The sequence below is a fragment of the Rousettus aegyptiacus genome, unplaced genomic scaffold (genome assembly GCF_014176215.1).
Source record: "Rousettus aegyptiacus isolate mRouAeg1 unplaced genomic scaffold, mRouAeg1.p scaffold_m13_p_7, whole genome shotgun sequence".
Classification (NCBI taxonomy): Eukaryota; Metazoa; Chordata; class Mammalia; order Chiroptera; family Pteropodidae; genus Rousettus; species Rousettus aegyptiacus.
The window spans coordinates 66330265-66356372 of NW_023416310.1; the positions used below are offsets into that span (position 1 = coordinate 66330265).

The 26108-nt window shown below is 44.6% G+C and overlaps 1 protein-coding gene across 2 annotated transcripts in view; it reads right to left on the bottom strand.

The window, feature by feature from the left end:
* Positions 1 to 26108, bottom strand: part of BUB1 (BUB1 mitotic checkpoint serine/threonine kinase) — a 37657-nt gene that overhangs the window by 10026 nt on the left and 1523 nt on the right. The window contains exons 2-18 of one of the 2 annotated variants that reach the window (XM_016126122.2): positions 23834 to 23893; positions 23618 to 23756; positions 23286 to 23482; positions 21597 to 21640; positions 20879 to 20979; positions 19352 to 19404; positions 19075 to 19259; positions 16379 to 16530; positions 11313 to 11572; positions 9567 to 9625; positions 8173 to 8301; positions 7978 to 8088; positions 7180 to 7279; positions 6683 to 6764; positions 4354 to 4528; positions 2854 to 2941; positions 968 to 1137 (exon numbers count right to left, since the gene is read on the bottom strand). In XM_016126122.2, coding sequence (XP_015981608.2) covers positions 968 to 1137; positions 2854 to 2941; positions 4354 to 4528; positions 6683 to 6764; positions 7180 to 7279; positions 7978 to 8088; positions 8173 to 8301; positions 9567 to 9625; positions 11313 to 11572; positions 16379 to 16530; positions 19075 to 19259; positions 19352 to 19404; positions 20879 to 20979; positions 21597 to 21640; positions 23286 to 23482; positions 23618 to 23756; positions 23834 to 23893 — 2105 coding nt within the window. Of the gene's footprint in view, positions 1 to 967; positions 1138 to 2853; positions 2942 to 4353; positions 4529 to 6682; positions 6765 to 7179; positions 7280 to 7977; positions 8089 to 8172; positions 8353 to 9566; positions 9626 to 11312; positions 11573 to 16378; positions 16531 to 19074; positions 19260 to 19351; positions 19405 to 20878; positions 20980 to 21596; positions 21641 to 23285; positions 23483 to 23617; positions 23757 to 23833; positions 23894 to 26108 lie in introns of both variants that reach the window. The other variant, XM_016126121.2, reaches the window with a different exon arrangement.

Below are 26108 nucleotides of genomic sequence, written 5' to 3' on the forward strand. Positions count from 1 at the left end.
CAGTTTCAAGAGTCAAAATGGCTAGTTCCACATGGTTCATTGTCATTTAGAGTTACACATTTAGATCAACATTCGGTTGAGAAAAATGAAACCAACACCAAGGCACCAGTTTTACTCCCCTGGGGCTGTCGGTCTGGCCTCTAGCACAGCACGAGCGCCCGTCTCAAAGGCAGATGTGAATATCTGTTAGTTACTTCTGACATATGCTCAGATATACAGTCTTTAAATTGCTTTTCCACTTATGTCTACAAAACACGTTACCTTTAACACTTGTACTACCTACATGCAATGTGCATGTATAAGATATTTTGGCTTCACAAAAGAGAAATCATTTCCGAAGGGAAGAAAAAAGTTAGTGGCCATTATCTAAGACTGATCAGCATAACTAACACGAGCTGAAGGCTAAGCATGTGGAGGACACCGTTCTGAGGACTTTATGTTTGTTGCCTTCCTTGGTCCTTACAGTAAGACTAAGTAGGTACCACCGTCGCCTCCATTTTACGGAAAGGACAAAGGGCCACAGAGGAGCGAGATGGTCTCGGCCAAGATCACATGACCTCTTATTTGGGGGTGGGGAGAGGGAGGGGGTCCATGGTAGAGACTGTGCTACCACACTGCAAAACTCTCTTTGTGCATCCAGGGGTGGGGGTCCTGTAACCCCAAGCCTGTTACTGTTCTGTGACCTGGGGACAACAGTATCACGTGGACGCCAGCATGCAGCAGGGCCTCCAATTCCAACCCCCTCTTTCCGTCATAGTTAATTTGACGCCTCTGAACACTAACATGGACGAGCTCACCCTGAGCACTCCACCATCAAATTGTACCCTGACGTGGCATGCTCATCCTGGTGGAGCTGCCCCTGTCCCAATGAAGTGCAAGGCCCTGCCCTGCCAGCTCTCCCAGAGCAGCTTTGACCAGATCACTGTCCTACTCCAGGGCACAGAGAAGGCCGAGCACCTGTTCGTACCTGGTGAACAAGGCTGTGCCTGCTCTGCCCCAAGTCCAGTGTCGGTGTTTGTGCACCCTGCCACCGTGGCAAGGTCAGCGTCCGTGAGGGTGCAGGCTGCCAGGCCCCGCTCCGCCTCTCTGGTCAGCGCGCCGCCTGCAGCTGATGCTGGGCTTCCCTCCTGCATTGGGCTGGACGTGCGCAAGGGATGAGAGAAGGGAGACAAAACACCCCATGGTTACAAGCCTGCCAGGTCTGGGCACATCGAACCCCACAGAGCAGCTTCCTTTTCATTCTAGGGATGACATTTCAAAATCACTTCACTAAGAGTTGATTAAAGTGTTTTCTTCAGACAAACATACATGCAGCTAGTACGACGCGAATAAAAAGTCAAAGAGTTGGTAACACATAAATAACTGGGGGGCAGGCGACAGTGGATGTTCTTTGGTAGGAAATTTAGCAATGGGTTTATTCCCCCAGTGTCAGGTCTGTCGTCAAGACTGAACACTTAACTTTATTCCAAAATGCCTTCTTTTATGACACTGAACAGGAAGTGACAACCCCACCCACCCACCTAGTACTAGTACACCTCCACACATGCACGTGGATGCACACTGCCGCCCCCATAGTCGCTCATCACTCACGGACCTCACATTTACGCATTTGCTTGCATGTTAAATGTTTTAGTAACCCCAAGTCAATACTCATGATGCTTTTGGAGTCACCTGCAGACACGCAGAGCAGCAAATAATGTGTTACCCAACAGGCGTCCCCAGGTGAGGTTGAGTAAAGCCACATGCTGTTGCATTTCAGCTCTCACACTAAGTGCCCCTTTGCAGTGTACTCAGTGACGGGGTTTAAGTGCTGTCCAGTGTTCTGGAGTGCTGGAAGGCCGGGACGTGCCTCAGGAAGAAAACCTATGTGCTGGTAGGCTTCGTTCAGGCCAGGGTTCCAGTGCTGCTGGCTGGGAGCTCAATGTCAGTGAGCCAATAGCACATATGGAACAAGGTGCCTTTAACTAAAGTGCTGTGACCAGAGACTTGCAGGGACCTTGTTGTGTGTTCCCTCGAGGAGCTGTGGTTCGGTGTAGGCAGTGACTTTGGAGAGAAGAGCCAATGTGACCACAGGACTCAAGTGCATACACAGCCCCACACACATAACCCCAGCCTCACAGCCAGCACCTCCACACACATGGACAGAATGAATACGCGCTTCTACACAGATGAAGACATCTGCAACTTCAGGTTGCATTTTTACCTTTTGACACAGGCATTTTTCCTGTGAATTTTTTTTTTTAAAATAAACTAATTTTAGAATAATTTCAGATTTTAAAAAAACGTTGCAGAGATACAACTCAGTTGTTGCAGATGAATGAAAGAGTCACTGTGGAAAGTGTGGGCATGCGCTGCTGTAAGACACCCAAGGGTGAAGTCACTTCCAGTGTCCATTACATCCACCAGACTCTTGAAACGTGGTGGGATTTTACTTCTGCAAAGCATTAATGTATGGCAAGTCTGCATTTTGCACCGATACCTAAGAGGCTTAAACACTATTATCTTCCTCCCATACACGACAGTTACTGATTTTCTCGATCGTAACAGGTGTGAAGAAGGAGTTACATTGGCCCTGTTCTGCGCTAGTCTTTCCAGGTTGGGCCTTTGGCACGAAGGGCCTGCAGGGCAGTCTGATGCGGAGCCCACAACCCCAGGGACTTGATGGCCACACTACTTTGCTCATGGCTTGCGTGCCTGTGTTTAGGTAAATCATCTTTATTCAGAGAGGACCTTCTGCCTTCAAGCTGCTAGTGAATAAAAACTACTAGCCTCGAAGGGCCGGAACTGTGTTATATCCTAAAAGAAAAGCTCATGAGGAATGCAACGATATGGCCATGCTCACGCTCACAGTACCTGAACTTCCTGTCTTCTGAGGGTTGTGCCACGTTTCCTTCACGAGCATCCAAAGTCACATGGGCATACTGTGCTGCTACCACATTTTCTGAAATAAATAGAAAATTAGAGGCTGACATTATGTACACATATGTATGTACACATATGATTTTATATGGTTATCAAGCCCAGGATTCCTTTTTATACTAACTTGCATTTTAATTTCAAAAGTGTTCCACGGTAAACTGTGCTGTAAGCTTTTAAAAATGGGGCCGGGTGGATGACTTAAAAAATCCTACTACTAATATATGTAAAAGCATTTCAACTTTTTACATCTAGTCCATACAATCCTTCCAGAGAACAGGGCCTGGAGAGGGCCTGGTCCCTGTGGGCAGGATGGCCAGACCATGGGAGAGCACTAGTGTGGGTGGCAGGCCACACCCTGCTTGGGGAGAACCTGATGACAAGGACATGAAGAGTGAAAGGCTGACATGCTTCTGAAGGGCAGAGGTTTTGGTGACTTTTAGTCAGTCTACTGGTGTTTAGCTGATTGGTGTGGAGTGTTACATCACAAAGATCCCCGGCAATACTCCCCACCCTTTAAATTTAAAACAATGATAATGACTATTGACGGACAGACCAGATAGGGCAGAAAAAGGGAATAAACTACTGGGTGAGCTCAATACCACGCATGGCGAGCACCACTCCAGAGTACATTTTATCAGGTAGTGCCACACAGAGCAGGTGCTTACACTTCTCGTCCTAGAACACGAGTTTCTGTTGATACAACCAAAATGGCAAATCCTCTAAGTATGGTGTGTTGACTGTTTTAAAAGACTCTGGACTGATTAAACTAGTTTTCTTGAGTAGAAAAAGCTTCAAAAACTTTTCTTTATTGAAGTGGCAAGCTTGTGATAGCACTTAGCAGTTGTCCAAGTTTTAAGGGCCTCTCCTTTAAAATTCAGGAGAAATACACCAAGCTGTGAAACATTTTAAGTCTAGGGCTCAGCTGTGCCTCCGCCTCGGGGAGTGACTCCTCAGCGGCGCTCTTGTGGGCATGCTACAGTGGATAGCGCTATTTTTTACAGAGGTGCCAGCACGATCAGAGTTGGCAGGTTAATCAGCAGTCATCAAAATAGGACGGTGGCCCAGGTCTCACAGGTATGCTCTATAAGCCAGTCCTTAATGATGACTGCTCCCAGTTCAATGTTACACATTAAGGGTCACGTCCGGGGGAAATAAGGGCTGTTTGTGAGTTTTTCATTACTCTTTTGGAGTTAGATCACTAACAAATAAGAGGATATGATTTTCTGAATTAGTACTTGGCTATATCTCCAAAGTAATGAGGTTTGCAGACAAATATGAAAGACTATATTTTCCTATTTGTTACTTTTATCAATTTAGAAAATACGAACGTTCATTATTTTTAGCCTTCAAATAACAGAATCTGTCGACAGTGGCCTTTTTGTTTGTGGTAAATTATAAAATAAATGTACACCCTACAGGAGCGGTGTCCCACACCTTTGTCCTCCAGAGCATGCACTGGGCCCACCAGAAGCTTGTGGGAAGGCGTGGATGCAAGCCGTGTGGCTGACGTAAAGCCTCCTGGGCTCCTGGGGCTGGGTGCCAGTGTCTTGGGGCAGTGGACACCCCAGACAGTCGAGTCATCAGGAAACTCCTTGGAACACAGCACTTCCTGAAACAAAAGATGAGCTGAAAAAAAAGCAGCCAGCCCCCTGTGTCGTCATGAAATTTAACACGTTATACCTTTTAAGATAAAAAAGAGAGAAATTAAAAAAGAAACAGACATAGCCCTGGCAATCACCCAGCTGATGACATCGTGATTATCATTTTTTTCCCCCAGAATTAGACCCTGTCATATCCCAGTGGGCTCCGCTGCACACAAGGGTCACATGGTTTTTTCATTTGAAAAATCTAGATTTATAGAGGAATCACGAAGATAGCACAGAGCTCCCACATGCCCTTCGGCGGACTTCTAGGGTAACATTTACATAGCCTTAACATCCAGGGAACTACATAGCACTAGTGACCATGCCATCGTTTGGGTTTCCTCATTCTTCCACTCAGGTCCCTCTTCTCAGACCCTGTCCTGGATGCCACACTGTGTTTAGCTGTCATGCCTCCTAGCCTTCTGCAGCCCATGCCAGGTCACGGGTTGTTCCTAGTCTTTCTCACACTTGAATCCTGGCCAGGAACTGTGTAGAATGTCCTCCAATTTAGGTTTATTTGCTGTTTTCTTAGGATTAGACTGGGGTTATAGATTTTGGGGACTAGCATCAGGGGTAAAGAACCCTTTCTTATTATATCATGTTAGGTGGCACAAGACATCAAGTCAGCTTTTCACCGGTCAGCCAGTCAACGTGGTGTTTGCCAGGCTCCTGCACTGATTGGCTCGGCTCTCCCCCTTCCCTCTGCTTGTTAAAAGGAGGTCACTAAGTCTAGCCGATATTCAGAGGAAGGAGAACTGAGCTCCACTTTCTGGTCAGAGAAATACCAAAGAATTTGGGAACAAAGGCTAAAACCGCCACAGTAACTAATAAGTAATTTGGCCATATGAATATCCTGTTTCCTCTTATAGTTTTGCTCGCTAATTCTCACTCGCCCGTGGCTCCTGCTGCAGCAACTTTTATTACTGTGGCTCTAATGGCCGCTTCCTCTTGCCACACATTTCTCTCCCTGACTTGGATCTTCTGTAATGTTTTGTCCTTTCTCTCTCACATATGTGTAGCAATACAGATATTTATTTCTTGCATTACAACCTGATGCCTCTCTGGGTTACTTCTTTCCTGCTCACACTGCCCAGGTGTGGCCGCTGGCCACTCAGGTGGCCCCTGTGAAGCACTTCATCCCTTCCTTTCTGGCACAATGAGATGCTCCCAGCTCCTTTATAGTTCTCCTGCCCCAGCCCCAGAATTAGCTACTTATCCATAAACACAAAAGTCCAGTTTTAGAGTCTATGACAAAGGCAGAAACTACTGAGTCAGAATCACACTTGCCCAAAATCCTTCGGCTGACCCTAAAACGCCCGTCATGGTCTATACTCTGCAGTCTTCACGGATTACACCTTGTCTCTTCTGACACTGCTGGCAAAGCTGGCTGGTCATTTGCCAGGGGTACAAACACAGGATAAAGCGACTGGCCTCTGCTCAGTGCCAGGACAAGAGGGAAACCTAGCACAGGTTTTCAGTCAAAGCTGAATAGTCAGTAAAAGGCACCTATGAAGCAATGCTATTATATCTGAAATCCAGCCCATTTCACGTCAAAAGGTTCAACAGGACTCAAGAGCTGGGTGACAGTTTACTTAGCAGAACCCACCATGGGCTGAGAACATGGCTGAGGTGGCAGGCTTCTTGCTGCACTCCAACACATGCCGGCAGAGCCAGGCCAGGGATGGAGAGAAGGCAGCCTGCAGATTCTCAGGGCTGGAATGCAAGTGGGTATGGGCTGACACAAAAGCCACCATCACCAAGGAATGTGGTGGGCCAGTGAACAGGTGACGCTGAGGTGTCTGACAACGGACTGCTCCAGTTCAGTTCCATCTATTGGCCTCACTTCCCAGGCCTGGGAGGCATGCGTGCCCCATGGGGCCTCTTGTCTAGCAGGAAGGCCCACGATGGTGAGGATCACAGCACATTCCTTCTCAAATTCTGTACCACGCCTGGCACAAGTAGATAATCAGGTAACTTGTAGGATAATGTCCCTACATACATTCTTCATATGACACTGCATTTCTCAGCACGCTCTAATACACACCGCCTCCTTTATCTGGACAACTATTTGCTACAACAAAGAGAAGATCCATTTCATGGGTGAAGGGAGCTTGACCTACCTTTGGTTTAGGGGAAAATCTGCTTACACAGCGTTCTCCAAAGGTTCTGGCTCCTGCAGGTTTATTCTTAGGCTGTGGTAACCTAAAGAAAGATTTACAAAATTCTAAAAGCCCTTACCCTTTACACATATTCTCTCTGCATCACGACCCCATCTAAGCCACCTCCTTCTCTACTTGACCAAGTCTGCAAGCCTAACAGAACATGCAAGGATGCCTGGGCTGGTGAACTCAGGCACATCTAACACTGGTTCAGACCCACAGACTCCTTCAGTTCTCTGCACCCCTTTCCTTATCTACCATGTGCTTTAAGCTATCTAGTTCCTAGACAGCCAGCAGTGCTGGAGAGGACCTTTAGCAAGGTCCTACAGCTGGGACTGGAAGCCAGAACCCTCTCTTGCCATCTCACTGCTGCAAGTACCAGAGGAAGCTGTGCAGTATCCCATGTCACTGTGACCAGGTATCTCCCGCCACATGATTTTAAACAGTTGTTTCTTTACCCATAATTTTCTTTGTTTCCATCTTCAAACACAGAAAAAGCAGATGATAAAGAAGAGATAACCTTATTGACACCCCAAGCCCCAGAAGAACTTGCATTTTCTGCAACAGAGAAAATAATAGCATTTAATTGTTGCACTGGGTAAAAACATCATCCTTTACGCTAAACTTCAACAACTACAAATAAAACAAGTGGAATAAGAGCTTATAGGAAAGTAGTGGTATCAGCTTTTTAAATACTAGGTAATTTGTACAGGGAAGAAGAGACTTGACTGTGGTCACAGGGCTTTGCTCTCCTGTCTCAAGTTCCTGCCACATGGTGTTCATCATTCCCCCAGAACATTGCCATTATCACCCAACTTGCTGAACACAGCTCCGGTGGCTGTTTCCTATTTTGTATAAGGAAGACCTCGTAGCCTTCCATCTCAAGTGCTCCTGAGTCTAACTGGGTCAGGTTAGCTTGACCAAGGTCTCCCTCTGGCTTCCAGCAGGCACCTGACTCCAGGCAGACAGAGGCAGGTTGCCGGCCTCAGCTCTCTGTCCCCTCCCCTGCCATTCTTCAAGGCGAGGCTCAAGCCAGACTTCAAGTCCTCAGCCCTGCAGGCTGTTTGCATCCATGGGGACCTTGCCCTTCTTTACACTATATTTTCTAAGAAACAAAGCAGATCTATGATGTACATTGAGCACCTTGTCAACCATTCTTGGATTTTCTATCCCATGCATTTCCTGCCGGCGACATTCCCTGTGGCAACCACCCACAACGCCATGTACTCAGCAGCTCTTACACAAACTGTTCTTACTTTGAAACTGGGCCTCAAATGCATCTTCATTTTGATCTAGAGATGGCCATTCATCTTGGTCATCGGACACATCAGGCAGTGTAGGAGCCTGGAACATATTCATGATGAAGCCTGAGAAGGAGAAAGAAGTATAAGCAGGCTACGGAGGCCTGCCCCGCACCTGCTGTCAGGGGCCACACTCGAGCACGGCTTTACCTAAGGCTTCCTTCGTGTGCACGGTGGGGGACGGCTGCCCCGTTGACGGCGTTGCCTGGGCCACTCCCAGGGACGTGTTTGGAGTCGTGTGAAAAGAACCTGTGTTCACAACCTTGTGTGTGTCACACCCTGGTAGAAAGATGGGGACAAGATGCAGCGCCAGCAGGGGATCAGAATAATCTACAGGGACACAGTTCGATAAGAACCTTCTTATAATTAAACACTCATGGGAGCTGATAACCATCACTAAGGACCTCCATTATAACACCTCTCACAGCTTCACTTTTACCTTTACAGGTCACCTGAGGCAGGTAAGACAGAATTATCCTTTAACAGAAAAGGGGATGAAAGCTTAAAGAGAACAGGCAGTTTGGTCTAAAATCATATCAAACTAGTAGCCTGGTCATAAACAACCCTCGGCTCCCTCCATGCCAGGAGACGTCATATCAAACTAGTAGCCTGGTCATAAACAACCCTCGGCTCCCTCCATGCCAGGAGACGCATGCCAACGGTTCAGTTGTAAAAGTTCCTTCAGGCTGGCTTTCCCACTTACTCAGCGGAAGTCTGGTCAATGGTGCACTAGGCCCATCAGGCTGGCCTGTACCTGCCTCCTCCCCTGCACACCTCGGCCCGGGCTCTCTGCAGCATGTGGACACATTGGGGATCTCCCCACCCGAGGGCTATGCACAGCCTGAGGCAGGTCTTCCATGCCCACTGTATGTGCAGCCCCGTCCTGCAGCCCTGACACAAACATCACTCTCCATGGCTATCTCCCCATCCCCTCTGTGGTTCCGATGCCCCCTTTATGCAGGTGGGGTTGTCTGTTCTATGTGTGCACGCACCCTAACTCCCCACAAAAGCGCCAGCACCCAGGAAGTCTGGGTTCTGTGCAGGGGTCTCCTGCTGTTTCAAGCAGCTCTGTCCTCACTGAACTGTCACTGGGAAGGATGTCACAGTCATGGCAGGGGGGAAGGAGGGAATAAATGTCCAATCTGTTTCGTATTCTATTTATAAACTTCACTGCAAATGTCTCTAACGAAGCAGTACTAAAGAGAAGTATAACTCTTCTGATCATACTTTTAATCACCTTTACTACCTCATAATATATTAAAGATGACTCTTGTTTTAGATAAATTTAAATTTTTGCTAAGAAATTCAACTAATAAATTCTCACCAATCAAGTTTCTAAAAGATTCTAACAAACTAGTTGTGACTAACGAGTGGGTTTCTACCCTCATTTGAAATGCCCAAGGCTCATCTAATCCCTACATTCTGAAGACGCGCAAGCTCCCACCCAGCTGCACTCAGGAACCAGGGCTACCACACAGCCCTCTGAGTGACCTGGAGGGGAGCGAGCAACAGGTGGACACACACGGACAGTGACCACACATCACCTCCAGTCAGCTCTGCTCCGCTCGGTGGCTTGAATCCGTGAGTACTTCTGGTCACACATCTGGAAGAGAAAACTCTTTGAAACACACTAACTCTCAAGAAACAACAGTGAAAAAATCATTAGCAATTATAAGCCTGTTATTACAATATGGATGGAACTGCTTAGGCCTATAGTGTAAGTGAATAAAATGTCTGATTTTTGCTTTCATTTCTTTTTGAGGAAAATAATTCTCACAGACACAAGCCAGGCACTAACGTCTGCCTGACACAGTGGCACTGCCATTTAACACCATGCTAACTGTCCTTTTATGGGCAGGGCAGGACAGCGGCTCCCTCGTTCTCATGACCCCACTTATGGTGCCATGAAGCCCCCCTCAGGGGGCAGGAACGTACTGCTCTCAGCTGCATGGCCACCACTTGTGATGAGCCAGTAGCCACAGAGCGTTGTTTGCCAGACTGTAATATCTATCAAGAAAGACACAAGGCCCAGAAGACGTTTATATCAGTTCAAGTACAATTGCAACAGTGGACCTAAGTAAATTTGCTAGAATTCTCTTAGTGGACCCTGGTAAGGTGTAAAATAAAAACTGCAAAACACTTTATATTTTATAAATCCCCACTAAATTGTCATAAAAACACAAGTTTTTATATGAGACTCCAGAGAAAGGTGCCTGCCCTTTCTCTGTCATGGTCAGCTGTCCAGGCTGCTGAGAATGCCATGGGGGCGTCCATGTGGGTCCCGACCTAGGCCAGGGTCAGGGCCAATCTGAAGTGCTTCTTATGGAGACCCAAATGTTGACCAGGATGAGGTTTCACAATGTTATAAGGGAAAGTGGTCTCCGGCTCTCACAGCCGCACTGCTCCATCTCTGCAGGGGCAGCCGGATGCACATGACTCTGTGGGGCCTGTCGCTGCTGCTGTGCTCGCCATTTCACAGCTGCATAAATTAACTGTGAAGAAGGAACGGGTCGTGGCCCCCACTCGACTGCCCTCCTACAGACACGAAAGGATGCAGGGCCCAGGCTGGAATTACTGCCAATGTGAATGAAAGAGCATGATGGCTCTGAACTGTGTTTCTGGGAGAAATCGCTGATGGATGGTCACCTTGGACACCAACGGACCAGCGTTTAAGGACCGCAATCTGTGCTGAGGGCTTTACCCAATAGGGGGTGGAGGTGTGAGCTACCCTGTAGCTTTTATTTTTTCTAATGAATCAATGAAATTGTTATGTGTTGAGAGAAAGAGAGGCTAAAGATAAAAATTTAAAGAAAACAAGTGACATGACACCGTCATTTCAGAACTCTAGGAAAATCCCTCAGAACCAGGGTGCCTCTGCAGCACTGCCTGGATAGGCCCTGGCCCAGCCATGGGTACTCATTGCACACCGCTCTGGGTGGGAAGCCAGAAGGAAGAGGACAGCACGTGTCTAGGAATTGCCTGGACGGCAACAATCCCTGCATGTGTTCGGGTGAAGCCAATCAGCAAAGGCAATTTTGGTTTAACAGCTACATGGCCTTTGGGTATTAAAAGATTGTTTAGTTCAGCATACTGAAAGAAGTATAAAGTAAAATGCTCTAAAAGAAGCCTGAAAAGTAAGTAATCTGCAAGAGGTGGGGCTAACATTTTGGTAACTTGGTTTAATTCAACACGGGAACCAATGTCTGTTACACCTGCCCCAATGCCACAGACCATGCCAGGGTTGAGACCCATCTGCAGCAATGGCAGCTCTAGCAGCAGCGCTGGCTCACCTGGCATCTTTTCCGGCTGCTGCAATCATGGGATCTGTCACTGGCTGAGATGTCAAAGGAGCAGGAGGAATCATATTCTGGCTGACAGCTGAGGACACCAAAGTGACAGTGACAGCATTTGCCTCAGGAGGAACAGCTGGAGGTGACTCTCTGGGTCTCTGTCCCAGGTGCTCTGAAGTCTGCTGGGTGACAGCTGGCAGAGACGGAGCACTCGGTTCCTGCTGGGAGCCGACACTGGGCCCCACGCACAGTGGGTCAACCTTTCGTGGTAAGCAAACAAATGAAAACAAAGCCATGAAGTATACAACACTGGTGACTAGCTATTACAGCTTTCAAACACTGGCATCTGTCTTCAGAGGTTCCTTTCCCTTGGAGTTATTCTGCAATAAACAGGTAACAGTGAGAGACCATTCCCCACATGGAGCTCTTGTGGGCAGCCATAGACTCGATGGGCAGCTCGTACTCCTGACTTATCAGGGTCTAAGGCCAGTCTCACTGCTCTTCACTTAAGTCTGGGAAAAGACCAACAAGTCAATGTTATTGAATGTTCATCATGGTGTCCTTTCTGTTGAAATACCCTCAGTAGCTACTTTCTCTTTAATGGACAGGAAATGTGAGCATAAGCTGCAGTTACACCTGCCACACAAACACAGCTCGCATGGGGCAGGGAGCAAGCTCTTCACTTAGAATCTTTGCTTTCCTACTCAGTGTACTTAGACTATAATTGTACACTCTTATGTTACCAAGTTAAAGACAGAAGAGTGAATTCCTCACCATGTAAAAGTAGTTTCACAAACTATTAAGAAAAGCATCAAATATCTAGAGCAAAACTAGCTATTTCACCGGCAAATGGACATACTCACGGGTTCCGGCCAAGATGGCCAAGCAGAAAAATGCTGTGCTCACCTCCTTCCATGACCACATCACAATTATAACTACATTACGGGACTACCACCCCTGAGAAGCATTTGAAGCCCAGATGAATGGAAGTCTTGTAACTAAGGACACGGAGAAGAAGCCACTTTGAGATAGGTGTGTGTGGGGGGGGGGGCAGAGGCGCCAACCTGGCGGCCCCACACCCGCGTGGGGCACTTGAGCATCAGGAGGACATCTTGGTGGTGGGGTTCCCCTGAGGAGCGAGGAGTCCTGGCCCCACACTGGGCTCTCCATTCCAGACCACCAGTGCTGGGAAGAGGAGCCCCCTACAACATCTGGCTGTGAAAACCAGCAGGGATTCAGTTTGGATGACACAGAGAGCGGCTGGAGGCCTGGGTGTCCTCTTAAAGGGCCCGCACAGACTCGCCTGCTTTCACTCACCCCAAGTTCCAGAGAAGGGAGAGCAGCTTGGAAATGCCAGACACGTTTAAGGGGAGGAACTGAATTGTCTGGCACAGGGTGAGAGCTGGAGGGGCAGCTCTCTCGGAGACTAAAGTGCCACTGTCTCTGTTGAGCCATCCTCTGACACAGCCGTTGGTGTAGGCAGCCATCAAAAATGAGTGTCAACCTAGCTAATAACTGCTGTTGGCTGTCTGGTGATTCCCTGTGACCTCGCCCCACTCAACTCTTTTCAGTGGCCGTTCCTCGTAAGAAACAAGTCTCTGCCAGCACTGCAACTTTCCTAAAATCTCTCAAAGGTTCACAAAGTGTAAACAAATAGTGGATGAACTTGGCGTGCCCCGTGCCTCTGGCTAAGCAGCCCCCAACCCAGCACTAGAGGTGGCCGGCCTCACTTCACAGCATAGCCCCTCCGAAGTGCCTCCAAGCCCAGCACAGGCAGCTACCAACTGCAGATCACCCTGCTGTTCCTACCAGGTGGCTCTAGCTGAACACAGGCAGCACCTGAGCCCCTCCCAAGAGTCCCCAGAACCAACACACCCAGCAGCAAGCTTCAGACCACACCAGAGCACCACTCGATTAGTGCCACGAAACGACACAAACAAAGGGTGGACCAGAGCACAGCCAAAGTGAATCCCACTGCATGGGGTTGGCTCCCACACATCAGCTTGTCTGCTGTAGTCATGGCCAGTCCTCACAGCCAATCAGCCCGAGGGTCAGTCCCATCCACAGGCACACCACCACCAATCGAGGCTCAACTACATGAGGAAGGCACACACAACACACACAAAGGACCCTCCTGGAGCACCCAGCTCAAGTGACCAAGGAGACTGAGCCATTGAGCCCTACAGGACACCTACTACATAAAGCTACTGTGAAGGTTGGGAGAAGTAGCAGTTCTACTTAATACATAGAAACAAAAACGGGGAGGCAGCCAAAATAAGGAAACAAAGAAACAAGTCTCAAATGAAAGAACAGAACAAATCTCCAGAAAAAGAACTAAACAAAATGGAGATGAGCAATCTACCAGATGCAGAGTTCAAAACACTAGTTATAAGGATGTTCAGTGAACTTAGGGGAAGAGTAGAGGAACTCAGTGAGAATTTTAACAAAGAGATAGGAAATGTAGAACTAGAGATAGAAAATATAAAAAAGAACCTCGGAAATGAAGAATACAGCATTAGATGGTGTCAACAATTAGATGAAGCACAGGATCAAATCAGTAATTTGGAAGAGAAGGTAGCAGAAAACACCTAATCAGAACAGGAAAAAAGGAAAAAGAACCCAAAACAATGAGGGTAGTTTAAGGGGTTAGGGTACCAACATTCACATTAGAGTGGTATCAAAAGGAAAAGATAGAGAGCAAGGGATTGAAAACCTACTTGAAGAAATAATGAAGGAAAACTTCCCTATCCTGACAAAGGAAATAGACATATAAGCCCAGGAAGTACAGAGTCCAAAACACAATGACTCCAAAGAGGCCCAACATCAGGACACATCATCACTAAAATGCCAAAGGTTAAATTCAAAAAGAGAATCTTAAAAGCAGAAAGAGAAAAGCAGTTATCTACAAGGGAGCTCCCATTAACACTGTCAGCTGATTTCTCAACAGAAACTTTGCAGGCCAGAAGAGACTGGCACAAAAAACTCAAAGTGATGAAAACCCAGGACTTACAACCAAGATTCCTCTACCCAGCAAAATTATCATTTAGAATCAAAGGACAGATAAAGAGTTTCCCAGACAAGAAAAAGCTAAAGGGTTCATCACCACGAAGCCAATATTACAAGAAATGTTAAGGGGACTTCTTTAACAAAACAAAAAAAAATATGAATAAGAAAATATTGCAAAGAAAAAAATTCTCATTGTGAAAGGCAAACACATAACAAAAGCAGTGGGTCAACCAACACTAAAGCTGGTATAAAGGTTAAAAGGCAAAAGCACTAAGGTCATGTGTAATTGCAACAGTACACTAAGGGATCCATATAAACACATACTCGAAAGAAGTAAAAAATAACAAAAACATGAACATGAAGAGTTGAGTAAAAATGGTAGTGACTTTACAATGTGTTTGAACTTAAGTGACCATCTACTGAAAACAGACCGCTATAGACATAGCTTGGTATATGTGAAGCATATGGTAAACCACAAGCCAAAAACCTACAAAAGAGATACAAGAAATAGAGAAAAAAATGCAAAACACCACTACAGAACGTCATCAACATACCAGAGAATAAAGGAACAGAGAATAACTACAAAAACTGTCAGAAAACAATTATTAAAATGGCAACAACTGCACACCTATCAAGCACTGTGAAATGAAATAGATCATACAGAGAAAGACAAATACTATGTGTTCTCACTTATATGTGGAATCTAAAAACCAAAATAAATGAACACACAAAACAGAAACAAACTCAAGAGATACAGAGAACATTTTGATGGTTTCCAGATGGGAGGGGAGTTTGGGGGCCTGGCTAATAAAGGTGAAGGAGTTAAGAAGTACACATTAGCAGTTACAAAACAGTCACAGGATGTAAAATACAGCACATGGAATACAGTCAGTAATATTGTAATAACTATGTATGGTGTCAGGTGGGTACTAGACTAATTGGGAGATGACTTCGTAAGCATATAAATATCTAGTCATTGTGCAATACACCTGATATAACATTGTAGGTCAACTGTATTGGAAAAAAAGTTCATAATGGTTATCGAAAAAGATGAATAAAAATGTTCTATACCATATTCTCACCTACCAAATTAGTAAAGATTAAAAATAATCATAACATTCAATTCTGAAGAAATATTTGTGAAAAGAGTAATAAGACTTTCTCTGTCAAATAGCAAAACATACAGCAGAGCTGCAGGGGATACAGAATGATCAAGGAAAAACCTATCGCCCAAAACAAAGACCAAGAAAATCCCCCAGAAGTGTGGGACCAAAATGCTCAGGTACTGAACGTAATGGGTGGAAAGCACACCATCATCATGTCGCTGCTTTGGGGAAGCTACTGGCACAGTAGAGGACAATGGTGGGCACGTTCCAAAAAGCAAGAACCAGAATGACACTGGGCTTCTCAAAACAGACAGGGAAGCCAGAAGGCAGGAGTGGTGCCTTCTAAGATCTGAGGGGATGTGGTGACTGCCTCCCAGAACTCCATGCTCAGCCAAATTATCACCCCAGTGCAAGGGTAGAATAAAGTTGCTTTCAGATGTGTGAGAGGGCTCAAACCACCCTCACATTGCATTTCTACAAAAAACTATTGGAGACTGTGCACCACCAAAATGGGGAAGTTACAGAGCAATGGTGACAAGGGGCCCAGAAAACAAACAAGGACACACCACGGGGGAGGACCCAAGGGAAGATGGCTGCCCCAGGCCAGCCTGGGACAAAGATGGAAGGCTCTGGGAGGGGTGTGGCCAAAGAAAGTGAAACTAAGCATGTATTTGATGCACTTGACCATAATGAAAGGGCACGCCCAGTCTCTTCAGAGTGTGGGGATACACAACTGGTAAGTACCAAGAAAACAAAGCTAAAGAAAATGAGACAATTCTTTTAACAATTACTTGGAACTATCCAGGGAAAATACATTATGCAAAAAAGGAAATCCAGTAGAAACATAAATATATAAACACATAAACAAACATGTAAACTCACATTTAACACTAGAATTAGCTCTAAAAACAGGGCACAGAAAGGGCTCAAACAACCCTCACATTGCACACACACCTCAGGACTCTCCTGGAAAGCGGACAGGCTCTCCTGCGGTGGCTCTGCCACTTGATGCAACTTCTTATGAAGTTCATCCATTTTCTCTTTCAATAGCTGTTCTTCAAAAGCATTTGCTTCTTTCCTTTTCATGTAATGTCTGTCTTCATTTACTTTAAGAAAGATAAAAAAAATGGTTTGCACACAGTTTAAATTGAGGCCCTAGGATTGCAACTGTTTTACTAACCTTTTCCATATGTATTAGGTGATCAGAACTGAAGCATGTATTAACTGTATTCTGCTTTTTATTTATCTAAATGAGGGTAGAGTTGACATATTAATGATTAGTTTTGGGTATAGCACATGACACTATATTTATATGTATTCCGAAATGATCACTGCACTAAGTGTAGTTATTATCTGTCACCACGTGTGGTTACAAAAATCTTTTCCTTTTGATGAAGACTTTTAAGATCTCTTTTAGCAACCTGCAAATACACAACACATTAACTATAGTCACCATGCTGTATATTGTATCTCCATACCTTATTTATTATATAACTGGAAGTTAAGAACATCTTTGTACCTTTTATCTTTACCATTTTGTTATTTTGCCAACGCCTACCCCAGGTGAGCACCAATCTGTTGTTTTTATCTATAAAGTTTTTTTTTTAATTCCACATTTAAGGGAGGTCCTAAGTATGTCTTCCTCTGACTTATTTCACTTAACAAAATGCCATTAGGTCCATCTATGTTGTCATGAATGGCAAAACTATATTCTTTTTTTTTTTTATCATCACAATAACATTCCATTGTGTTTGCGTGTGTCAACCACAATTTCTTTATCCATTCTTCCATTGTTTTTGTACCTTGGGTATTAAAAATGATGAAATGAACATAGGGTACATATATTTTTTTGAGTTAGTGTTTTCATTTTGCAGTGTTTTAAACAATGATTTCGTATCCTGCAATCTTACTGATTTGATTAATTCTAACACTTTTTTGGTGAAGTTTTTCTATATGTACCATGTCATTTGCAGATAGTGAGTTTTACTTCTTCCTTTCCAATGTGAATGCTTTTCATTTCTTTTTCCTGTCTAGATGCGCTGCCTAATACTTTCAACGTTATGTTGAATAAGAGTGGAGAGGGCAGGCATCCTTATCTTGTTTCTGATCTTAAAGGAAAAGCTTTTAGCTTTTCACCATAGAGTATGTTAGCTGAGGGTTTGTCATATATGGCTTTTATTATGTTGAGGTATGTTCCCTCTATTCCTACTTTGTTGAAAGTTTTTATTATAAGTGGATGTTGAATTTTGTCAAACGATTTTTCTAAATCTGTTGAGATGATCACATGATTTTCATCCTTGATTTTGCCAAGTGATGCATCATGTTGATTTGCAAATGTTGAACCATGCCTATATGCTAGAAAAATTCCCACTTGATCATCGTGTATGATCTTTAAAAATGTACTGCTGAATTTGGTTTGCTAATATTTTTGTTCAAGGTTTTTGCATCTATGGTCATCAAGGATACTGGCCTATGATTTTCTTTTCTTGTGGTGTCCTTATCTGATTTCAGTATCGAGGTAATGCTTGTCTGCTAGAGTGAGTTTGGAAGTGTTCCTGCCTCTTCCATTTTTTGGAAGAGCTTCAGTTTGGTATTAATTGTTCTGTGGATGTCAGGAACAAGAATTCACCTGTGAAATTTGGTAGAATTAACTTTTTAAGTATAATTTTTACCTGTCCTCGGCCTGGTTACTTTTAAGTTCAGGGCATAAAAGTTATGAAAATTTACATGTCAATCAATAATAATATTTGGTAATATCAAAACAAACATGGTTGTGAAAATCATTTGAAAATGGAACAGTTTTTAAAAGCTATAAATCTTTAGGTGCTTTCTAAGAAGAAACAAAAGCAAAGTACATTGCCAGGTAGTCCCACTTCCAATGACTAATTAACATAATCATGTCACGTACAAATCAAAATGCCTAAGACTTTAGGTCATAGTGTGTGAAAGAAAAATGTATCTGTTCGTGGCACAAAATGGGTCCTCCAACAATGTGAACGGTTCTCTCAGATGTCGACTGATTGAGAAATTAGAAACATAAAAGGAAGGCTGATAGAGTAACCACAGCGCAAGCAGCTGAGATGGGTGCGAGCCCTGAGTGCAGCAAAGGCTCATTTTCCTCTAAGGTCCACACCATTACAGCAAAGGACGTGCCAATGTCGGTGTTGACATTCACGGTTTTCCCTGAGGGAACCTTGACCTGCTCCGCAGCAGCCAGAAATGACACGGCACTTTATCAGAGGACTCCTTCTTATGTGTAGTGTTTCAGATCCTGGAAAATCTCCTCTCACCTCCGGTTCCTAACTTAGTCCCTTCACAGTATCAATGACTGACGCAGCAATTTAGAGTTGCAGTATATAGAAGTTCAAATCCATACAGGTAATGTTTAATCATTTTAAAATACCTATTTCACTAAAAGCTAAGGCAGCGCAGATGTAGCTGTCTGCTTTGTGCTGCTTCACCTCCAAGCCCTTGGATAACCAGGCGGCCACACAAGCACTGAACAAAGATGTTCAGGCTTCTGACAGACGTGCTGAAGCCTTTTTTGCATTCTTTTAGCCCAAAGAACTATTTGTTTTAAAATGTTAAGGACTCAGAAATGAGGGTTATTTTTGTGACATAAGAATAAGTGAATGAGAAGACCACAGTACCCCACTGCTCGTGCTTTCTCCGCTGATTGTACTTCTGGGCTCTCAGCTCTTCAAAGGAGAATTCTGAGTCCCCACGAATGAGCTTCGCCTTGCAGTACATAACCACCTGCTGGACATCCGCTTTGGCTGCCAGAGAAGGCTGTGCAGAGTAACCCGATTTAGAAATCATGACCACCCTTTGTTCCCTATAAAGGAGAAAAATACATGATTTGCAACACTGTACTAAAGCAGCTCTTGAGGGAAGCTAAGGAAAGATTAATGCACTGATGGTACTTGCATATTAGACTCTTTATCACAAGCTGAAGATGTTACTCCAGAAGCTTCTGAACCCTAAAAAGACAAAAAAGAAGCATAAAGCGCTCACTTAACTGAAAAGAAATCATCTCCCGAATTATTTCACGAAACATGAAAATGCTTGAAGGGCCCCTTCATTAGCGAGTAGATTTAGATGTGTTCTTTTAACTTATAATTAACATCTGAAGCTTTAGTTTGCACAGTGAAATCTTACAGTAACTTTGACAACTAAAGACTCCAATGAGAAAGTGATGTACAAAATTTCTACTTGGTAGTGGGGAAGGGCTAGCGGCTGGGCCACAGCACCTAAGTGTTATAGGATTAACATTCCAAATGCCACGTTTAAAAAATCATTAGTATTTTCTTCTGGCACTTTCTATTTTCCCCAGGAGTTCCCAGTGTGAGCATTCATTCCTAAACCCAATATTTACTGACACCCCTACATGTCGTGTCCTGAGCTAGCTCCCAGAAATGTGACTGCAAACAAGACCCCTCACTACTGTCTAAAATGTCACAATGATGAGGTGGCAAGTGTGCGCAGTATGTTACTGGGGCAGTTTGAGTACCTATCAAAATCAGAAATGCGTGCTCTGCCTCCAGGGATGTACTACATGCATGAAATGTGCACAGGTGCAGTCGCAACAGAGCCTGCCTCTTCCCCTGGACTTGGCCTAGGGGAGGTCCCGGCAGTCTGAAATGGCAGCTGTGGCAGGAAGGTGTTGGCACACAGGCTGAGCGAGGGAGAGGAGCATTTCTATAGGTCACTGAGCCATTGGGGTAGAAGAGGTCTGGACAGGGCAAAGTCTTAAGGAAGATAAAAGACAAGCTCTGGTGGGAAGCCACCTTTCCCCAATATGATAGTAGTAGAAGACACAATTATGCTTATTGGTTGGTGGCAGAAAGCTGACAGATGTCATCAGATGGGGATGGCTTGGGCTGCCTCACTGAAATAGTGTTTTTGCCCCTGAGGGAGAGGTTAGAGGTAGTCAAGTCCCCAGTCCCAAATATGAGTGTGAAAAGAAGTTTAAAAGCACTATAATTTGGCATTAGAGTGAAACGTAAGAGATACTGGAAACTGGAAATATAATTACCTGGAGTTAGAGCCTGGGTTGAGGTGATTGCCACCAATGTTTGCGGCTGAGTTTTTAGGAGCCTCCAGGTGGGTGAGGTCTGGGGGAGGGGCTCCTGGGCCTACAAGAGGGTGGCTGGCAGGATAGAGGAGGAGAGAAGCTATAGGGGCGCCTCTGAGTATGTGCAGCCAGGAGGCAGTGTGATGGGGCTGCCTATGTCAGATAAAAGCAGAGGGTGGGTCCAGCAATGAGTCATTTAAACTGAATACTGGAGGTGAGTGGTAGGAGATAATAGTTCACACAGTTGCCACAGGTGCAGGTGGCTGCCACAAAGGTTCAAATGTGGATAGAAAAGGCTGAGGAAAAGAGGTGCCAAAGTGGGTGTGGAAGGCAGCAGACAACTGTTCAATACCATTCCCAGTTTCCACAGTCATTGTCACCTGAGGCTTAGAAATGCAGGCTGCATTACTTCCTGGATTTGGTTTTGATGTCATCATCTGGTTTAAAATCTGAGCGTTATGCAGAGGTTCTGAGGTTCTAGCTATGGCGGAGATGAAATAAAGAGAAATAAAGGTAAAATCCATGTAAAATAAAACTGTTATAAATACAGTCTCCTAATTTTTCAATAAGTAGCATTAAGAAATAAATTGGCTCATCCAACCCTGTCTCACAAAGTGTAACTGAAACACCTTTTAGATAAGAGAGATAGTGTAGACAATTTTCTGATTGATTCAAAATGCCCAATACTCGAAAGAAAACTCTAACAAGTTATTTTAAAAACAGGATAGGACAGTCCACACTTATTGCTGAAATGTAATCTTCATTTCTAAGGAAGAAAATGACATTTCCTTAAAAGTTGTATTAAACACATTTGATTCAATTCAAATAAATGCTGTCCTCCATTTGGGGTAATTTTGATTTTTTTTTTTTTAACGCTAAGAACACAATGAAACCACCAGTTTTCTGGTGGGTTTGCTCTTTGAGGTCCTGATCTCCAGAGCTGCTCAGCAGCCTGTACGAGCAGAGTGCCCTCCCTATTACCTGAGACAATACAGTCAAGAAATAGTAGATGAATTTGTTTCCTAAGGAAAAAAGAAGTAGCGCAAATTATTGACTAAATTATCAACAATTTTGACATTTTAGAAAGCATTATTTTACCTTGAGCTGGCAATTGGGTTTCAGTGACACGTGTCTGAAATAACCTAAATGACAGAAGACACTGAAAATCAATATAAACTGCAGTTTAATGCATACTTGCATTAAAGCAAAAACTACATAAGAAAGCTATTCTAAGCTAGTAAAGACTGAGGTCAAGAGAGAATGTAAAGTTGAATTTTAGAGTTGCTTCAAAATTTGAAAAATATTCTGGTATTATCTTCATACCCAATACACTCATATTAGAAAATCCCTCTGTTGTTCTAGTTTATATTAGTACTTCTCAGACCTACACACCAAATGTGCCCTCCTTCTCTGTATAGCACATATGCCAATGATCCAACCTGGGGTGTTTGAACCCTCTATTCAAGCATGCTATATCCATGGAACACAATGAATCTAACTTTTAGGAAAAAAAACAAACTAAGACTGCTACTTACAAAGGCAGATATAGAATTGTTCGTACTGTGAGAACTTAAATATGTCACTTCGTGGCACCTTGCACATCAACTCAATTTGTCAAGAAACATGTGACTTCCACACTTGACAGCTTTGGGTGATGTGAGCAAGAGTGCACAGTATAAGCAGACTAAGAAACGTAGAGCCAAAGGAAACCAGGTGTCAAATCTCATTTCGCTCTTAATTCGAATGAACCGATGGTTAAAAAATATTACATAGTGAGGAAAGACTGAAAATTAGATAAGAATTATTGATAATTTCATTAGTGAAAATAGTGTAAGGTTCTGTAAGAATTCACCTTTTAGAGATGCTTAAGGAAGTATTTGGAATAAAATATCTTGCTGCTTTAGATTTGCTTTAAATTCTGCACAGAAAAACAAGTTCAAAAGTCAAAATTATTATGAAAAAGAGCACGTGCACTACAGCAAGATGAAAAAACTGAGCATATTAAATGCTAGACGGGTGCAGTGACACACGCCATCTAATTTGCTGCTAGAGGGGCCAGCAGAATATTGGCAGAACTTTTCAGCAGGCAATTTGGTGACAGGTACCAGTCTTAAAACTCTCCATGTATCCTTTGACTCAACTGTCTCAATTTTGAGAACCTATCAGAAGAAACTAGCTAAAAATAAAAAATATGAGATACTTTTATCATGACAGAAAAAGATCTTGACACAAAGCTGCTTAGGTACCCGAAGCATGACTGCAATCCTGAAACAGGCAGGGAAAAGTGCCAACTAAAATGCCGGAAGTTTCTTCTGTTCTGGTTTTCTATATTTTTCAAATTCCCTAAATGAGGTGTGCTTAATCACAGAAAAAGTAAAAAACTATGAAAACCAAAATTATGCATTTAAGATATTATGTTTATAAAAATTACAACATTCAACTGTAGAACTGTTTGATGGTGACATAAGTCCCAGACAGAGTCACAGCCGCTTTCCAAGTATTTGAAAGCTCTTTATTTCGTAAAAGCAGTGTAGAGCTCGGTCTACACACCAGACCCGCAGTTCCCATTTACCGCTGTAACTTGCAGACACTGAGGTGTGCAGGGCATAGAAAAGGCACTGGAAGGAACAGCGTGAAATGTCAGCAGTGCACTTCTGGGCAGTTTCTTCCCCTGCACGCTTCGTGTCACTCCCACGCTCCACCTGAGAAGAGGCCACAACCCGCCTCCAGAGCAGACACAATAGCCAGAGCAGGAACTGCACGTATACTACCTGTGCTGCATGCTACCTGTACTGCTGCCGCAGTGGTTCGCCTGGCTCCGCCCGGCTCTGCAGGCCCCTCTGGAAGACAGCACCGGCGAGCTGCAGCTCACCGCTGGCCTCCAGGTGTGCGGCCCAGGCTATATACAGTCGGGAGCACCGCGTCCCAATCCCGTGGTTGCACAGAAACTCAAAAAACTGATGACGGTCGCTGTTGTACTCAGCCTGCAGAAACCGGAAGTGAACAGGTATGAGAACACAGGGACTGCTGCCAAGTCCCTCTGACCTGCTAGGTCTAGGTCGTCCAGCATATGGGAAGCCTGTGTGCCCTTCTCTGCTGACACCCACAAGTATACTTACAAATTTTAAACAATAATTGATGAATCTTGGGTCATCGTGGTATCTCTTCTTATCTAAAAACTCCTTCATTAACTGTTTTAATAGAATTGTCGAGTATTCTTTATTCTCAGGAAAATTCTCTTCTATCCACTGCATGTAACTAGGAAAATGTGGACAGCATTAGTTTTCAGGGTGGCACATGGTTGTTGAAGGGGAAGAAACGGATCAGATGCTGACCTTTCCCATTCACCAAGTGGGTCATCACCCTTGTACCGCTGCATATGGGCTTCAAACATTCTAAAAGAGAGAAACATATACACATGGGATATTAGGCTGATTCCTAAAAACAGAAAATATATTTTATTTTATACTTATCATTTATACACCTTATGATGGAAATCTTACATATTAATCCATTCATTCGGAGTGGCCAGAAGCAGTGTTTTTCAGACAAACGTGAGACCCAAGGCCCCTGAGTTTCTCTAGAAAGATAGAGCGGGACGAGGATCCCCAGCTCTAACCACAAGAGTCTCCTTCTCCTCCCACTGATCCCCAATGTCACCACCACGACCAAGAGGTAGGGCCCACAAGTTTGCTGCTTCTCCTCCCAATGGTGGGACTCAGGCCCTGGGGTCCTGACTCAGCCCTTCCCATCCCTCGTGCCCAGGAGTCTGGCTGAGACTGGGGGACGGAGTTTGAGAGAGGCTTGTGAGTGGGTGTGAAGAGAGCCCAGGGAGCACCAGTGGGGGTTTCAGACAGTTTTCTTCCCAGGCCTCAAGGGAACATAATGTCCCTGCAAAGAACACGGGATGGCAGTGCTCCTAAATCAGCGACTCTAGCTCCCCGGGGGCCCTGCCAGGCCTGCTTCCGGTGCCCAACCAGTTTCAGAAGCACCAACCAGACAACGCCAGTTCTCCATGGGTACGCAGGTGCAAGGGAGGTAAACAAACAAACAAAAAGAAATGCACAGAATAATGTCAAGTGACATTCAGCACTTTGGAGAGAATGGGAGAAGGGGCAAGAGTGTGACAAAACATTCTATTTTCAGATACAGTGGTCAGGGAAGACATGTCCCTCTGAGGGGTGGCATTTGATCACTGCCTTCCAGGGAGCTATGTAACTGTTTCCTGTGCTGAGCTAGGAGAAGGGTGGGGTGACAAGATCTATTTTGCACTTTGAAAGGCTCAATCAGCTTCTCCACATGAAGAAGGGGGTGGGAATTGAGAAGAGAAGTGGGAAACCAGTTAGGAAACTGCTGTGGTCCCAGTGACACAGTGAGCTGGTGGTGGTGGGGAGCAACCCAAGCGTGGAACCTAGCCTGTCTGAGAAAGAGATGATGGAACTTGCTGGTGGGACTGCACACGGGGTGTGAGGGAGTAGTCACGCTAAAGAATATCGCAAAGATTTCCACCAGGTTCATCATAGGATTTCTGGAAAAAAGGATGTAAAAGCGACACTTTCTTCTAGGTATGATCTCAGCACACGAATAAGATCAATGTTTCTTATGACTCAAAAGCCAGAAGCCGCAAAAGAAAAGCTCAATAAAGTCAACCATACAAAAATAAAAGGGTCTCCATGTCTGTGTAACAAAAAATTTAACTTTCACGGCTAAAAGTCTTTTTATTAAAAGAAAGGGTTTATTAGGCCATTGCTAGCAAAAGAAGACCAGTCCTGGGGCATGAAGTCTAAACCACCAGGAGAGTGGCTAGGTAGAAAATATGACATGCCCTTCCTCCTGACTTTGTAAGTGTTTTTACACACCAAGTGTGTGTGTGTGTGGGGGGGGGGAGGGGGGAAGATGGAAACAGCTCTGAAAAGATTAAAATAGCTGTAGACAAAGGGATACCAGAAAGGAGAATGAGGCCAGTGCTGGGGTGGCCGCAACAGAGTCTAGGAAAGCTCCTGTGCCAACCACAGGAGGGTCCCAGGCCACTCTCTTCTTTAGATAACCTTGGAAATAGCCACCCAGAAGTGAACTAGTGATTCTGATAGACCCTCAGGGGTGTGGGCAGTCTTTCATTGATTTTGGCAGCTGTTCACTGATTAACCCCTTTTTGCCTCTTCCTTCCACCCTCTGGCAGCTGTGATGTAATTCCAGGCATCTGAGGATTTTGTCCTTGCCATGTAAAACAAAACCAACCAACAAAACACCAAGCAGAGTAGAAAGAGAAATGATAAACTGGGATAACAAGACGTAACTTCTAGAAACTTGGAAAAAAAAATCCAATTTTAAAAATGAACTAAAGGGATTCCACAGGAAAATACTCAACCTCTCCCATAAGAGAAATTCACCCACTGAGAAAGTTTCTCACCACCAGACTGGCAAAGATGCAACAAGTGTTTAGGTGAAGCAATGAAATCCTGCCTGCAGGTGGGAGCACTCTCAATCCTGCCAAGGGACTTGGTGATACCTACCAAAATTACAGACAGATTTTGATTTAGCAAACCCGCTCTGGGAATCGAGCAGACAGATACGTCTCTGTATGTGTACAATGCCACAGGTGTTAGATTT